We start from the raw sequence: 18,283 nt of genomic DNA, 5'->3' as shown, positions 1-18,283 counted from the left end.
GTGTGCTTAGGCTCGTTGTCTTGCTGCATGACCCACCTTCTCTTGAGATTCAGTTCATGGACAGATGTCCTGACATTTTCCTTTAGAATTCGCTGGTATAATTCAGAATTCATTGTTCCATCAATGATGGCAAGCCGTCCTGGCCCAGATGCAGTAAAGCAGGCCCAAACCATGATACTACCACCACCATGTTTCACAGATGGGATAAGGTTCTTATGCTGGAATGCAGTGTTTTCCTTTCTCCAAACATAACGCTTTTCATTTCAACCAAAATGTTCTATTTTGGTCTCATCCGTCCACAAAACATTTTTCCAATAGCCTTCTGGCTTGTCCACGCGATCTTTAGCAAACTGCAGACGAGCAGCAATGTTCTTTTTGGAGAGCAGTGGCTTTCTCCTTGCAACCGTGCCATGCACACCATTGTTGTTCAGGGTTCTCCTGATGGTGGACTCATGAACATTAACATTAGCCAATGTGAGAGAGGCCTTCAGTTGCTTAGAAGTTACCCTGGGGTCCTTTGTGACCTCGCCGACTATTACACGCCTTGCTCTTGGAGTGATCTTTGTTGGTCGACCACTCCTGGGGAGGGTAACAATGGTCTTGAATTTCCTCCATTTGTACACAATCTGTCTGACTGTGGATTGGTGGAGTCCAAACTCTTTAGAGATGGTTTTGTAACCTTTTCCAGCCTTATGAGCATCAACAACGCTTTTTCTGAGATCCTCAGAAATGTCCTTTGTTCGTGCCATGATACACTTCCACAAACATGTGTTGTGAAGATCAGACTTTGATAGATCCCTGTTCTTTAAATAAAACAGGGTGCCCACTCATACCTGATTGTCATCCCATTGATTGAAAACACCTGACTCTAATTTCACCTTCAAATTAACTGCTAATCCTAGAGGTTCACATACTTTTGCCACTCACAGATATGTAACATTGGATCATTTTCCTCAATAAATAAATGGCCAAGTATAATATTTTTGTCTCATTTGTTTAACTAGGTTCTCTTTATCTACTTGTAGGACTTGCGTGAAAATCTGATGATGTTTTAGGTCATATTTATGCAGAAATATAGAAAATTCTAAAGGGTTCACAAACTTTCAAGCACCACTGTATGAATGAGTAGGTGTGTCCAGACTTTTAACTGATACTGTATTTTTCTCAGTCTGAGTGAGTGCAGATTTTTCCCATATTTTCATGCATGTTTGATTTTCCCACTGCTGAATCTTGTAGTATGAAACCCTCTGAGACTTGTTGCAAGAATAGCAATGAGAAACAACCAATGAGAGTCCGAAATCAAATTCACCTGTTGTCATACACCGCAGATCCTTGAACCCAGTATATTATCGAGCTTGTGTGGAAGCACAAGAAAAACATGTAAATACAATATGACTTCTGTAAGAAATGATTTGGCATGTCATACCTAAAACAATTGTTCAGAACAAAAAAAAAAGGCATGATTCCTGCCAGTACACATTTCTTCCCTTACACTCTTCCTGCATCTCCCCAAGCAATATTTGCTCTTATTTCCAGCATTTTCTCTTTCTTTTGTTTTTTGTACTTATTAGTAACAGTCACATGCAAGACACTTTATGTTCATGAGATAACAGGATTTGGAGCTCAGGCATGCTTTGGCAGGGATCTCTCCAGGTGAAAGATCATGTAAATTGTGCACTTCAGCTGTGAGTGATTTGTGTTGTTCACACATCTCTACAACACCAAACAATTGATTGCTAGTGATTCAAGTTGTGTAGGGGTCAGAGATTCTGAGATTTTGATGTGTAGTGTGCACTCAGCCTTGGATAGAGTGACGGTTTTTGACTGGCTCTTTATACAGCATACCCTTTGGAGGACAATAGTCTAGGTAAGAGAAGTTTTTTTTTTTAAATAAATAAATTCTGCGTCGGGGTGGCACGGTGGTGTAGTGGTTAGTGCTGTCGCCTCACAGCAAGAAGTTCCGGGTTCGATCCCCGTGGCTGGCGAGGGCCTTTCTGTGTGGAGTTTGCATGTTTTCCCCGTGTCCGCGTGGGTTTCCTCCGGGTGCTCCGGTTTCCCCCACAGTCCAAAGACATGCAGGTTAGGTTAACTGGTGACTCTAAATTGACCGTAGGTGTGAATGTGAGTGTGAATGGTTGTCTGTGTCTATGTGTCAGCCCTGTGATGACCTGGCGACTTGTCCAGGGTGTACCCCGCCTTTCGCCCGTAGTCAGCTGGGCTAGGCTCCAGCTTGCCTGCAACCCTGTAGAACAGGATAAAGCGGCTAGAGATAATGAGATGAGAAATTCTGCGCCATTTTGGTGTAATGTATTTATGGTTTCTTAAAGTTGAGGAAAAACCTACATTTGGTCAAAAACAAATTTTCTGTATTTTTTGGCTGTCAGAATTCAGCCACAACAACATCCAACAGTTTTCCCAAACTGCCACACATATCCTTTAATTTAAACAGCCTTTGGATGTATATTAACAACATTTTTTGATGTATGTGAGTACGTGTGTATCAGATTACGATGTTTTATACTTTTTCTCCGAATTTTATGCTCCTAGTCTCCAGCAGATTTGTCTCGTAAGATCCATGCAGGTGACGAGGTGATTCAGGTCAACCAGCAGACAGTGGTAAGTGTTTCTCTGCTCACACTACCTCTCACACAGCCTCACTTTCCCCAAAACATCCACTCTGATGCTTCCAGACACCTAGGCATAGCTGTGTGTGTTTGTGTGTGTGTTTCCTGCTGCAGGTGGGCTGGCAGTTGAAGAACCTGGTGGCTAAGCTAAGGGAGGACCCTAAAGGAGTGGTGCTGCTGCTGAAGAAGAGGCCAGCAGGCACATCTGGCTTCACACCTGCACCACTTAAAAACATGAGGTGGAAACCACCTCAGGCACAGGTCAGTCTCTCCTCAGTCATCAGCATTCTGTCTCTTACTCTAGTTTCCATCTAATTATTTATATGCAAATTGTTATGGAAATTTTGAATCTGTATATAAGAACACTTCACTGGAAATGGTGGAAATATCACGGAAAGAAACACACAGGTTTATAGATGTGGTTTAAGTGGAAAAGCTGCTTGCCCGTAGAGATTATGTTAGACAATATTGGGAACATGAGAGATGACGTGGCAAATATGTGTTCCAGGTTCTCCGTGACTGGTTTTACTAGTAGATTTTTGTTTGTCATCTTGTTGGTCCTCTTCGAGATATTCACATAACAATAGTTTATCGTAGAGGTAAATTTGACCTGTGAAGTTGCAAATAGAGCCAATAGAAAACAGGTAGGGATTTTGATCTTTTTGGTTATTGAAAAAAATCACAGATTCACACCAGACACACTGTTGCTTGGTTCACATCTAAATACAGACAGGTCATGCTGTAATAAAAGCACAGGGTGTGCCGTGTTTCACTGTTTAATATTTTCTTTCAGTATGTAGGATATAATCATTTTCTTTTGATATATTGAGCATTTTCGGTTCCTATTTAGACAGACGAGTTGTTTGATTTGTGTGATATTTCCTTTCAGGTCAGTGATGTAATAGAAAAGACCTTTTCATCTATGTACTGATGTTCAGATCTACAAATAATTTAAGGTAGCCTAACTTTCAGATTTTTCAAGTTTAGGTGATAAAAAGAAATTTTCCCTGACACACAATTATTTTTGTTTAGTGGACCGAAAGCTACTGAATTTGAATCACAGACTTCCAATTATTATTATTATTATTATTATTATTATTATTATTATTATTTATTTTTTAAATAGAACAATTAATGAATTTAGGGCCATGTGGCCCTAAATTCTCTGCTATTTTTTCTTGCTTCACCATGACCCAATACAAGATACTTACATCATGTGGTGGACTTTCTCCGTTCGCGCAAGGTATTGTGGGATTCAAATTTGAAACAGGAGAAAACAATGGAGGATGCGAATGAAACGTGAAAGACTGACTATAGTAATGAAAAGCGAGAAGAAAATATGTTATGTTGTGAAGGAAAGGAAACGCAGGACCAAACTAATAAATATCAGCGAGCACCTCGGTGTGATCAGCTGTTCGTTTAGTGACAGAATGATGTAACTGTCAATGCACAGTCAAGGTAAACCTGTAGATGTCAGTAATGCAACACTGGTTGTCAGCTGCCGTAAAACCCAAAAGATGACGTAAAACCCAAAAGATGATGATGAAGAAGAAGACAAAGGTAAACCTGCGCATGTGCACATGGGACTTCCTCTGTCTGCTTGACTGTGCGAAGCGAGTGATTTCATGCACATTATTTGCTAGGGAATCCTCTCAAATAATGGCCTGGTTTTTTTTTTTAGATATTACAGAAATAAACGTATCACATTGACCAAATTTCAGAGGGAACTAAATTTCACCGATTTTATGAAATCAAAAGGCCGTCTAGCTTTAAACAGCCGTAAAGATATTTCACTATAGCTGTAGACAGCATTATAATATGGGCATTGGCCAGACTGCAGACCAGATATGCTTTTATTTAAATTTTTTGTAACAAGTGTATACAGAAAGCTTATACACTCATCGAGTTGCTCATGGATTTTTGTACAAGATACTGAAGTGCCTTTGAGCAAGGGCACCTAACCCCCAGCTGCTCCCCGGGTGCTGTAGCATAGCTGCCCACTGCTCTGGGTATGTGTGTGTGCTCATTGCTCACTTGTGTGTGCATGTGTGTGTTTATTGCTTCAGATGGGTTAAGTCTGTGTTTGTGTACATGTGACAAATAAAGGCTTCTTGGCTTCACATTCTACAAGCTTCACAACTGTGAAGATGTACTGTCGGGAATGCTCCATGTACCCCTTTATGTTCCATATTGACTTAGGTTTTTGTGCTGCTCTTTTCGAAAAACCTGCCATGGTATTGTTGTGTGCAATTCCATTCATAAGCTTTGTATAGTATAGACGTATCCTTCTTTAAACAGGAACAGACACACCTGTCTTTTGTCCAAACATGATCCTAGTCTCTACAGTTCTCCATCAAACTGTGTGTTTAAAGATTTATGTAAAGATAATCCCATTCAAGACCTGCATTTTTAGAAAAATTTAGGCTTTTGGAGCTGCCCGGGCCTGACGCTATTGCTTTTTGGAAACAAAGAGCTGTTATAATCCAGCAGTCTGGTTGGCAATGAGATATACCTCCTCAGGTGTCTCCACACCCTGCTGAGACTCTATCAGAGCAAGCCATCACAGTCCTGGAGAAAGATCCCTAAATAACAGCGCCTCTGATTACACACAGACTTCTCTGGACATGTTAAGCTTACTTTTGAAGAAGGTGTCAAAATTGCAAGTGGTACATATTATATTTTGGCACATTTGCATTGTACAAGGTGTGCAGACGGATCACACAGGATGACTCAGAGAGGTGATTTCTTGTTTTCATCTGTGATTTTGTCAGTCAAGGTGACAATGCATCATATTTATCACAGAGATAATGTGCTGCTCACCAGATATATTAAGCTCTTGTTTCATTTTCTGATTTGAATCCTCTTTGTAGTGGATCTGTCCCGGTTATTAAACTTTTACATTCTGGCAATGCATCATTTCAAACCACATGTATTATACTACTGTGTGTAACTCTAAGAAGAGAAAATTTTGTATTTGACCCAGTCATGAGAACATTCAGGTAAAGAATTAGGGACTTGGCCCTGAGTCCTGCCTGCAGACATGAATACAGTGATGTTTGTGTCAGGGGCTCCCTAATAGACAGCATAGGATTAAGAAATGAATGCAGATGAAAGTGCTTGAAAAGGAATTTTCAAGAAAGGCACCACTGGAACCGCAGTAACTGTAAGCATAAAATAATACTCTTTATGTACGGTCAGTCTTCCTTTAATCAGAATAGGTTTTGTGTATTTGTTAGTATGTGGAGCGGATGTGAAACGTGTCTCTTGATAACTGTCTCATGTCCTCTAGAGCTCCTCGTCACCCAGTAAAACTCAGTCACCTGACAGCAGCACTGGATCTACCAGCAGGAAGCAGAAACCAGCCATCTTGGACTTGTACATCCCCCCACCTCCATCAATGCCTTACATGCCACGGTGAGAAAAACAGAGAAAAAGTGAGAGAGAGAAAGATTAAGAGACTTAGTCACATTCCTGTGGGTTAATCAGTGTACCTCATTGTTCCCTCCCTTCGTCAGTAAAGCGTTAAACCTCACTCTGCATTCCCTTCCGCTTTGCTTCCTTTCTCTCATAGCTTACTTAAGCCAGCACTCAAACAGCATGGATGGAAAAAGTCCTCTTATCTTCCTTCCATCTTCTTTCATTACGTCTGGAAATATTTTTGTTATATGGCTTTAAACTCTTATATACTGTTTTTGTATTAAGCAATATATAATGTTCCAGCTTTTCCATTGTCATTTTTTCATGAAACATGAAAAGAACTGCTTCCTGCTCCATCAGCCTCATTAACTGTATTATTAATTTCCCTTGAATAAGTAAATTGACATTCTTTTGCCACAGGGAAGTGAGGACCAGCTCGTTCAGCAGCATTAACAGCAGACCTAAAGGCTCCGAGTCACCCAACTCCTTTCTGGATAAGGAGAGCCGCCGCCGTTTCACCATCACAGACCATGACAAGCTGGCTGTCTACCCTGTGGAGGCCAACGTGGTGCAAACTCGGCTTAGGGAGAGAAACTCCTCATGTGGTTAGTAAGAAGGCAGTCCCAGCCCATTTATTGTTAACCTTTGGGTGATAATTTAATATTTCAAAGAGCTCGTCATATTGCCAATTCTTGGACTGGCCAATTCTCCTTTATTCCTCATGTATTTCTGCAATGCAGGTAAACCACGGCCACTCTCCATGCCAGCAGAAACGTGTCTGAGTGTGACAGACCCTTACGCCAGGCCCTGGACACAAGGAAAGAAAGGTATGAGGTGTGCAAGACAGCACCATCCACCTGTTTCCTGTCAATTTTCAGATTTAGTCCAGGGGCGGCACGGTGGTGTAGTGGTTAGCGCTGTCGCCTCACAGCAAGAAGGTCCTGGGTTCGAGCCCCGGGGCCGACGAGGGCCTTTCTGTGCGGAGTTTGCATGTTCTCCCCGTGTCCGCGTGGGTTTCCTCCGGGTGCTCCAGTTTCCCCCACAGTCCAAAGACATGCAGGTTAGGTTAACTGGTGACTCTAAATTGACTGTAGGTGTGAATGTTTGTCTGTGTCTATGTGTCAGCCCTGTGATGACCTGGCGACTTGTCCAGGGTGTACCCCGCCTTTTGCCCATAGTCAGCTGGGATGGGCTCCGGCTTGCCTGCGACCCTGTAGAGGGATGAAGCGGCTGGAGATAATGAGATGAGATGAGATTTAGTCCATGCACAAGAAAATGTAAATAGAAATGCTGTAAATATCATAAACTTCTTTATACATATGCTTGAAATTAAATGCTTTAATGCAATTTATGCAATATAAAGTGACTATTTTCTCTTAGGTCAAAATAGTCACTTTCGCTTCCAGGCTGTCTTTCATCATATATGAAAAAAATGCAAGAAATTAATTGAGCAAAACTCATTCTCACTTTATAGCTTTCGGTTATTGTGCCAGATGATAACTGATCACGGCACGGTGGTGTAGTGGTTAGCGCTGTTGCCTCACAGCAAGAAAGTCCGGGTTCCAGCCCCGTGGCCGGCGAGGGCCTTTCTGTGCGGAGTTTGCATGTTCTCCCCGCGTCCGCGTGGGTTTCCTCCGGGTGCTCCGGTTTCCCCCACAGTCCAAAGACATGCAGGTTAGGTTAATTGGTGACTCTAAATTGACCGTAGGTGTGAATGTGAGTGTGAATGGTTGTCTGTGTCTGTGTCGGCCCTGTGATGACCTGGCGACTTGTCCAGGGTGTACCCCGCCTTTCACCCGTAGTCAGCTGGGATAGGCTCAAGCTTGCCTGCGACCCTGTACAGGATAAAGCGGCTAGAGATAATGAGATGAGATGATAACTGATCATTTTTCCTTTTTGTTTGAGCCTTGGATCAATTTAAATATCAGTTAAATAAAATGTATGTTTTCCTCCATTTTCTTACAAGTATAAGCATCCTCTGATTTTATCCATTGCTTTATCTTTTCTCATGTTGTGTAGGTGAGGAGCTCTTGTACAGATACCTCAGCAATGAGCGCATACCCACTATAGCTGAAGAGGTGCCTGCTATGGGGTGCTCATACAAATCTACAGAAGAGCGATGTGTACGAGGCGCAGATCATGTGCGGAACAGCCAATTTCTTGTCAGTGTAGATCTCCACAACAACGCCACCATCCCTTATCAGGAGGACTTTGCCAAAAACGCTATGACTTCCACTCCGAAAAGACCCCCTGCGGAGCCCTCGCTACTGGTCAGTTGGATCACCAGGCTAAAGCTACTGACTCATTAATGATACCTTGCTCTGTCCAGCTGTCCTGCCCTTTCTCTTTTCTTCTTCTCTTCATTCCTACCCTAAGTCTGCTTCCTTTTCTAACTGATTTTCTGGCTCAAACTGCTTTTTCACTGTTTAACTTGACTGCCTTATTAGGATGATAGAAAGTAGCCATACTTACTCTAAAATTTTCTTACGAATGTTTGGAAACACAGCAGGAAATTATTTTGCAAGAAAATAAAGGGCTGAAATATTAGTCATGCAGCATTGTGTATAAATATTATACTTTGCACACTAAGCCTTTTGCAATACATATCTACCTCCATAAAATTATTGTATGTAAAATCATCGCATAAATGTGTACACGTTTAATTTTCAGTGTACTTTATTCGGGATATTGTAACTGTGCATACTTAAAAATGTGTTTCCAAACAGTCTGTTTGAACTAAAACTGACCCTTGTCATCAAACACATTCAGGTGTTGCTAATCTCATAACATTTCAAATGAAAGGATGAAGATATGTGTATTGTTGATGATCATGATGACGTTTTGCATAAGAACCACATAACTAACACACACACACACACACACACACACACACACACACACACACACACACACACATTTGGTCAGTCAGTGGGCAGACTGGCAAAGAAATTTGTCACATTTCTCTTCAGGGTTAGTTAGTCTGGCTTTGTTAATGTAATAGGTTATAAGTTTTACTGTGTACACCTTCTCTCACCATTGGTTCTTACTCACCCATGGTTTTTATTTTTATTTCACTGTTATTGTGATTTGTCTTCTCTAAGTGGAGAAAATATTTCAAATGTTTTTGTTTTTTTTTTAAATCTGAAGATTTTTTTTTCATCTAAATATCTACCCTTGTATTTTGAAATAGGGTTTTTTGTTTGCTTGGTTTTTTAAACAGTTGTTGCCTTTGTGATGATTGCCTTTAAATTACAAAAGGTGTAGTTTACAATAAGGTTGGATGATAATGCAAAATTTTATATAATATTTTCTACAACACCAATTCCAAAAAAGACGGGACGCTGTATAAACTGCAAATAAAAACAGAATGCGATAATTTGCAAATTATGGAAACCCTATATTTCACTGAAAATAGTACAAAGACAACATATCAAATGTTGAAACTGAGAAATTTTATTGTTTTTCGACAAATATATGCTCATTTTGAGTTTGGTGTCAGCAATACGTTTCAGAAAAGTTGGGACGGGGCAACAAAAGACTGAAAAAGTTGTGTAATACTAAAAAAAAAATAATAATAATTAGGTTAATTGGCAACAGATCAGTAACATGATTGGGTATAAAAAGAGCATCCCAGAGAGGCGGAGTCTCTCAGAAGTAAAGATGGGGAGGGGTTCACCGCTCTGTGGAAAACTGTGTGGGCAAACAGTGCAACAATTTCAGAATAACATTTCTCAGTGTAAAATTGCAAAGAATTTAGGGATCACATCATCTATGGTACATAGTAATATTAAAAGATTCAGAGAATCTGGAGAAACCTCTGTATGCAAGAGACAAGGCTGAAAACTGACATTGGATGCCTGTGATCTTCAGGCCCTCAGGCGACACTGCATTATAAGCAGACACATGTCTGTTGTGGAAATCACTGTATGGGCTCAGGAACACTTCAGAAAACCATCGTCTGTGAAAACAGTTCATGACTATATCCACAAGTGCAAGTTAAAACCAAATATAAGCAATATCCAGAAACACCGACACCTTCTCTGGGCCCGAGCTCTTTTACCATGGACTGAGGCGAAGTGGAAAACTGTCCTGTAGTCTGATGAATCAAAAGTAAAAATTATTTTTAGAAATAATGGACACTACATCCTCCAGGCTAAAGAGGAGAGGGACCATCTGGCTTATCAGTGCACAGTTCAAAAGCCAGCATCTGTGATGGTATGAGGGTGCATTAGTGCACATGACATGGGTAGCTTGTACATCTGGGAAGGTATCATTAATGCTGAATGATATCTACACGTTTCAGAGCAATATGCTGCAATCCAAGCAAAATTGTTTTCAGGGAAGGCCTTCCTTCTTTCAGCAAGACAATGCTAAACTGCTTTCTGCAAATATTAAAACTGCATGGCTCCATAGTAAGAGTCTGGGTGCTAAACTGGCCTGCCTGCAGTCCAGACCTGTCTCCCATTTAAAACATTTGGCGCATTATGAAGTGCAAAATACAACAAAGGAGACCCCAAACAACTGTAATTGTATATCAGGCAAGAATGGGACAATATTTCTCTTTCAAAACTACAGCAACTGGTCTCCTCAGTTCCCAAACGTTTATAGAGTGTTGCTAAAAGTAGAGGTGATGCAACAGTGGTAAACATGCCCCTGTCCCAACATTTTTGAAACATGTTGCTGACATCAAATTCAAAATGAGTATATCTCATCTCATCTCATTATCTCTAGCCGCTTTATCCTTCTACAGGGTCGCAGGCAAGCTGGAGCCTATCCCAGCTGACTACGGGCAAAAGGCGGGGTACACCCTGGACAAGTCGCCAGGTCATCACAGGGCTGACACATAGACACAGACAACCATTCACACTCACATTCACACCTACGGTCAATTTAGAGTCACCAGTTAACCTAACCTGCATGTCTTTGGACTGTGGGGGAAACCGGAGCACCCGGAGGAAACCCACGCGGACACGGGGAGAACATGCAAACTCCACACAGAAAGGCCCTCGCCAGCCCCGGGGCTCGAACCCAGGACCTTCTTGCTGTGAGGCGACAGCGCTAACCACTACACCACCGTGCCGCCCAAAATGAGTATATATCTTTCAAAAAACAAAAAAAAATTCTCAGTTTCAACATTTGATATGTTGTCTTTGTACTATTTTCAGTTAAATATAGGGTTTCTAAGATTTTGCAAATTATCACATTCTATTTTTAATTACAGTTTACACAACGTCCCAACGTTTTTGGAATTGGGGTTGTAGAGTTGGGACAATAATGATATATGAGAACATAAATATTTTATTGCTGTGCATTGTCTGCAGAGCAAAATTATCATCTGGTCTTTCCCAACTCTAAGCGTTCTCAAATGTCTGACATCAGCCAAAAATGTTGGTTGATTTTTAATGCTAAATTCAAATGTACAGTATTAATCACAGGGTATTTGGAGTCCTGCCACTGTCTCAGTTGGTTAAAAGATTAGATTTGAAAAGATTAAATATTACATGGAAGAGTTCTGTAGATAATTTAGAAGTAAATCCCCAAAATTTCAGCCTCTGACTCACAAATGCCATGTGATGCGTGAAACATTTATAGAAAAAAGAGACCACTGAAGCGCTGTGGCACAGCTAGAGAGTTAGGTAATCTACCTTGCTAATGCACACTCAATATTAAGAGTTTACTCTGTCTAGTAAGCTGAAATCCTTTCCACAGTTTAGTTAATTTCCCATATCATTTGTTTTCTGGTAAAGTTACTGGCGGTGGAGTGGAAAATATTCACAAAGAATGAGAATGTGAAAAAACAAAAACAAAAAAACACCTCACTTTTTTCTGTGGACCGCTTACTCACCTGGTTTTTGTAACGTTTAGGGTACATACTATGTGTGCTGTTTTGGACTTTTTGTTTTGCTCCTAGAGTGGAAGCAATAGTTGGAAAGTTCAGCTGGTCGACATACTTCTACTGGTGTCTTATTTTTACCAGTAAAACCCAACCCAAGGCTCAGTCACTGACTGAACCTCTACTATTCTGTGTGATTCTGCATAGTTCAATCATAGCTCATGCTTAGCAAAGCAGAGACCATAAGCACCATATTAGCCTAGTATCTGACTGTATATTGTTTATGCTGTCGGTGATAATCCACTGAAAAGGGACTAGGCTTGTTATTTTGGAAAGCAGATTATTAGAGTGGTTGAATCAAACTGCTTTATGCATTGGGTGTCTTTATGTCTACCAGAGTCTTTATAATGCTGGTCTTGTTTGTTTGTCATTTACTACAATTAATTTGAGATTCATAGCTCAGCCTAAGAGGTACAGCGCAGGGGGTTAAACAGTATTACAGTATTGTAAGATATTTATATTGCATTTGGGGATTATTTGTACTTGGCTTTTGTACTTTTTAAGTGATGTGTATAATTAAAAGTGCAATGTCACATCTGGTTTGTATTGTCTTTATTTATTTATTTATTTATTTATATTTCACTTATAGTCTGGATTATCTTTACATTAACAATATAGGTTAGGATTTAGGTAACAAGTTAAAGTCCGTCTCTGCTAAACAAAAGTTAGCAAGAGGCAAATTTGGTTTCAATAATGTAAACAACAAGTAACTTGTCCAGTATCTTAGATGGCTTGGAAAAAAAAAAAATCTCAGCACAATTGAACAAGTGCAACAGTGAACTTAAATAAAATAAATGTGGAAATATTCAGGTTGAAGTTTTACATGAAATAAATGTCAATTATGCATGCTGATTATGAATTATGTTCCTTGCTATAACACCAGAACAAGCAGTACATACAAAGAAAAGACACACATTATTAAAAAAAATTGTTATAGACTTTAGATATACTATGTTCCATTTTCATAGAACTTGACAAATGTGATGAGAATATTACAACATAAAGATATTCACACAAGTTTTGAGAGGCCTTTTCAACTGATGGTTGATTTTATTTAAATTTTTCATCTCTGTTGCTTGTCTGCAGTGCCATTGCCCTCTCTGTCGCTCACCCCTTCTCTCACCCGTTCTTCTCTTCTCTGCTCTGCTCTGCTCTGCTATGGCTTGTCTGGGAATCCTCAGCAACTCCATTCACACTACAAAAGTTTCCTCTAAGCCTCCGCCTTGCTTTAGCTTCTCTAACAACATACAAAAGTCTTCACATCTGTAAAAGTCCTGTGTTTGAAATGTGCAAATGTTTTCTTAGTAAACTGCACTGTTAATCTTTTTTGTAAATTAATTCCTGTAAATTGAAGAAGATCTTTTAATGAGTAGTTAGAAAGGTCAGTTTCTTTCAGTTTGCATGAACAGATTCTTTCACAAACTCTTAGCGACTGTAATCTCTGCTCTCCTATATAACCTTAGCTAACTATGAGAATATCTGTATAAAGTGAAGCATCCAGTGCTTTCTCTTTATACAGTACCTTTACTCAGCACTGTTTGTTTATTTATTTATTTATTTATTTATTTATTTATTACACAAAACATGTTTATTAAACCATTTATATGCCTTTTTTAAAAATCGTGTTTCATTCGTTTTTGTTTTTTTTTTTAACTACTTTAAATTTAGTGGGTCAGTGGCCTCCCACTGTATTGTAGCTTATTATAGCTTAGTGTAGGTGTTAACATTTTGTCTGTGTCCCACTACAGGATCCTGACTTGGCATCAAGCAATGCGTTTATGAACAGGTGAGTGGCTGTTGTACCGCACCTCTGAAGCACAGCCCATAAGTTTCCTTAGACTGCATATCCACTTACACTGACGCTCCACTGAGAGCCTCCAGGCCAAGCCTCATATAATTAGTAGTGTCAGTTGTGTGGAATGCATGATGGGTGGCTTAGGTGCTGATTTGCGTTCACTGACAGCACACAGTGAAGTGCAAACACAGATGGACATACAGTTGAACACATCCATGTGGGTCGTGCAAAAATAGCACTACACTGCCTGCCACTCAGAGAAAGACAGGAAGTACTAAAACCTGAAAGTCATGTCGTTACAAGGTCAAAGCAGGTGTAATGTCTCTTGTTTTGAGCAAGATTGATTGTTATTTCAGTTTACTTTCTGTCATACTTGAGTTCTATGAACACACATTACAAATACAAATATTTTCTTCTCTCTTTTGCTACAAAGAAATAAAAAGGGCAATGAATCTGCCTATATCTTTGTTTGATTTGGGTACTATACTACAAAATTAATACCAGCACTGAATTCTTAAAGCTAGATCGCCTTTCGAATTCATAAACTCATCTCATCTCATTATCTCTAGCCGCTTTATCCTGTTCTACAGGGTCGCAGGCAAGCTGGAGCCTAGCCCAGCTGACTAAGGGCGAAAGGCAGGGTACACCCTGGACAAGTCGCCAGGTCATCACAGGGCCGACACATAGACACAGACAACCATTCACACTCACATTCACACCTACGGTCAATTTAGAGTCACCAGTTAACCTAACCTGCATGTCTTTGGACTGTGGGGGAAACCGGAGCACCCGGAGGAAACCCACACAGACACGGGGAGAACATGCAAACTCCGCACAGAAAGGCCCTCGCCGGCCACGGGGCTCGAACCCGGACCTTCTTGCTGTGAGGTGACAGCGCTAACCACTACACCACCGTGCCGCCCTTCTGTAATATCTAAAAAACAAACAAAACCCAGGCCATTCTGTGGCTAGGAAGTTATTTAATTTGAGGGGATTCCTGAGCAAATAATATGCATGAAATCGCTCACTTTGCATAGTCAAGCAGACAGAGGAAGTCCGTGTGCACATGTACTGGTTTACCTTCTTCTTCTTCTTCTTCTTTTGGGTTTTACGGCAGCTGGCATCCACAGTGTTGCATTACTGCTATCTACAAGTTTACCTTGACCATGCACTGACAGTTATATCATTCTGTCGCTAAACAAAGAGCTGATCACACCGAGGTGCTCGCTGACCGCCGATATTTATTAGCCTGGTTCTGCGTTTCCTTTCCTTTGCAACATAACGTCCTTTCTTCTCGATTTCCGTTATTGCAGTCGGTCTTTGATGCTTCATTTGCACAACTCGCGTCCTCCATTTTTCTCTCCTGTTTCAGATTTGTATCCCACAATGCCTTGCGCGAACGGGGAAAGCCCACCACGTGATGCATGATGTAGTATCTTGAATTGGGTCATGGTGAATCAGGAAAAAATAGTGGAGAATTTAGGGCCATGTGACCCTAAATTTATTAATTGTTCTATTAAAAAAAAAAAACTAATACAATTGGAAGTCTGTGATTTGAATTCAGTAGCTTTCAGTGCACTAAACAAAAATAATTATGTGTCGGGGAAAATTATTTTTATGACCTACACTTGAAAAATCTGAAAGGCAATCTACCTTTAATGTAAAGCTCATGGTCGTGGCCTTATTGTATATGCACAAAATCATAAGGATTTATCCTCCACGTTCTGGACATGTAAATATATCAATATCACAAAAAAAGTCCTGTTTTACATTAGTTCATAAATTTTCTTTAAATACTGGTTTAATTTATTTAATGGCATGTATTTTTGTTTATCTGTCTCTTTGAGGGTCTGCGTCTTGAGTGTTTGTCCAATTTTTCAGAAATAATTGGATGCACATTCAAAAAAAAAAATGTAATCAGAAGACAATTATACCATAATGTTGAATTGAAACGTTAACAACTAGTTAGAAAGTACTTTAACTACACACCATGTTACTTTCCTAAAGACAAAGTGGTGCTTATAACATTATTTAGAATGTTAACTTTGAATGTTACTTCTTTATATTGCCTCCTTTGCATGTATTTTAACCCTGTGTTTATAAATACACACTCTTTTAACTAATATCAGTTGATTTACCTTTTAAAACATTTCCATTGTTGCTTATGTGCATTGCATTTTCTGGTCTTTTTATTAGGTACAGCACCGCAGCAATGCGAGCCTGGTCATTCTCTCAAGCGGTAAGCCCCCCCCACCCCCTGCCTTTTCCTCTGTATGCTCACTGACGAGTTTGATGCATGTCACTTTTTTTCTGTGTTTTGAATACATCACTTGCGTTGTTGCACAGTGGAGTGAACTGCAGTACATTGGGAATGAGCTCAAGCAGCAATCAGAGGTCAGAAGTAATATTAAAGACATGCAGATGTTTGAGGTGTATTCCTATACCTCACATATTTTACGCATACAAATCAGCCATGAAATGATGATAATAATATCACTCTTCATAAACATTTTCCTTGCTAGTCTGTTCCATTTCTCTACTCATATCTCTAGTATCAACTATGTAGTTTAAACACAGAAAATTCTCACTACTCAAAACATACATGAATTCAAACTTTTACCTTTTCTGCTGCGAACACCTTATACTTTACAGTATATTACATACATACATTTTCTCACAGCTGTAAAATGAGAATATTTCAAGTGATTTAGCGTGGAAACTGTGATTGAGAGCACGGCAGGTGTTTATCTCAAATTCCCAGTGTGTGACATGAACGTTTAACACGCAAGACCCTCTCAGTTGCTTTCCCACGATCCCCTCCCCACTTCTACACACACATTATAATTGTCCAACTATGAATACTGTGTCTGAGTTTATATGAAGCCCAATTTGTATTCCATGTCAGAATGTTGAGCCTTCATTCCACACTCAGCTGATGTCCTCGTCAACATATCATTTTTCTATAGAAGTGTATCTAAGCACTCATGAGAAGTAATACATAAGTAAGGATTCACTACAATTCATCAAGCCATGCAACATATCGATTATGACGAGCAGTGTTTCCTAGGAAGCCATGACCTGTAGAGTATACCATGAAACACTGCAAGCGGAGGACCTGATGTCTCTAGTTCAGCCTTAGGCGCACACAGAGAGACAGAGCATGGCCTTTCTGTGTCTTGTTCCTGGAGCAAAACTTTTAAGCACTGTGACAATTACCATGATAGGATTTTTTCTGCACTGGTGTGACCAATCTACCTTCTTATGAAAGTGGAGAAGTGTATAAGGACTTCATTCATACTGTGAATATGTAAATGAAACTGCACAAAAATGCTCAAGAAGAACAACTTGAGGAATGTGTGATTTAAAACAGTCCAGAAGTGAACAGGCACATGGAATGTATCATTTGATTAGCTTGTGTCCAGCCATAATTATACTACCTAATCCCGCTTCTCATTAGGATACTTAAGAAGGGGGATAAGAAAGAAGTGCCTTTACATTATCATCAGTAGTCAATCATTTAACAGTGTGTGTGTGTGTGTGTGTGTGTGTGTACACATTGTGAACACTGTTTTGGCTACAGTGCTAACAGTACGCTGATAAGTATAATACTTTTTAAAGAACATAACTAAAGTGCCTTGACTCTTCAGTTCAGTGGTGCATCCAGATTTTTAGACATGATCTAGGAAAAAAAGCTGCCTTTTCAGAACATTTTATCTCGTCAGTAACTGCGCAATCCTGCAAAGGGCTGCAATGGATCTGGAGCCTATCCCAGGAACACTGGGTGTGAGAAAGGAATACACCCTCAATGGATCACCAGCCCATCACAAGGCACCATGCATATCATTTAAAGACTTACTGTAGCCAGCCTACTGGCCCTGTTTTTAGGAGGTGGGAGAAAACTGGAGAACCCAGAGGAAACCCATGCAGGTATGGGGAGAAACTCTACAGTCAGTAACCTGAGTTCAAGACTTAACCAGGGACCAACATTACCCACTACACCACCGTGCTTCTTCTTCTTTCGGCTGCTCCTGATTAGGGGTCGCCACAGCAGATTTTTTTGTCTCCATTGCTCCCTGTCTTCCGCATCCTTCTCTACCACACCTGCCACTTTCATGTCCTCTCTCACCACATCCATGTATCTCCTCTTTGGCCTTCCTCATTTTCGTGTGCCTGGCAGCTCCATCCTCAACATTCTCCTTCCAACATGTTCTGCATCTCTTCTCAGGATGTGCCCATACCATCTCAGTCTCATCTCTCTTAGCTTAATTCCCAAGCTCCCCACATGTGCTGTCCCTCTGATGTGCTCGTTCCTTATCCTGTCCAACCTTGTCACTCCCATCGCAAATCTTAACATCCTCAACTCCGCCACCTCCAACTTTGCCTCCTGTCTCTTCGTTAAGGGTACGGTCTCCAATCCATACATCATAGCTGGTCTCACTACTGTCTTATACATCTTACCTTTCACTTTTGCTGGGACTTTCCTATTACAAATGACTCCCGAAATCCACTACACCACCATGCTGCCTGTCTTAAATTTGTGTGAAATGAATGGTC

At 40.4% G+C, this 18,283-nt stretch overlaps 1 protein-coding gene across 1 annotated transcript in view; it reads left to right on the top strand.

Annotated features, from left to right (window-relative positions):
* Positions 1-18,283, top strand: part of LOC132894457 (connector enhancer of kinase suppressor of ras 3-like) — a 90,942-nt gene that overhangs the window by 54,827 nt on the left and 17,832 nt on the right. Inside the window, exons 8-15 of the mRNA XM_060934290.1 lie at positions 2,548-2,616; positions 2,739-2,885; positions 5,914-6,038; positions 6,462-6,646; positions 6,782-6,868; positions 8,061-8,311; positions 13,683-13,720; positions 15,926-15,968. Of these exons, the coding sequence (XP_060790273.1) occupies positions 2,548-2,616; positions 2,739-2,885; positions 5,914-6,038; positions 6,462-6,646; positions 6,782-6,868; positions 8,061-8,311; positions 13,683-13,720; positions 15,926-15,968 (945 nt within the window). The remainder of the gene's footprint in view (positions 1-2,547; positions 2,617-2,738; positions 2,886-5,913; positions 6,039-6,461; positions 6,647-6,781; positions 6,869-8,060; positions 8,312-13,682; positions 13,721-15,925; positions 15,969-18,283) is intronic.

Source organism: Neoarius graeffei, chromosome 11 (assembly GCF_027579695.1).
Source record: "Neoarius graeffei isolate fNeoGra1 chromosome 11, fNeoGra1.pri, whole genome shotgun sequence".
Classification (NCBI taxonomy): Eukaryota; Metazoa; Chordata; class Actinopteri; order Siluriformes; family Ariidae; genus Neoarius; species Neoarius graeffei.
The sequence above is the reverse complement of the archived record's forward strand: the minus strand, read 5'-3'. Positions and strand labels throughout refer to the sequence as shown.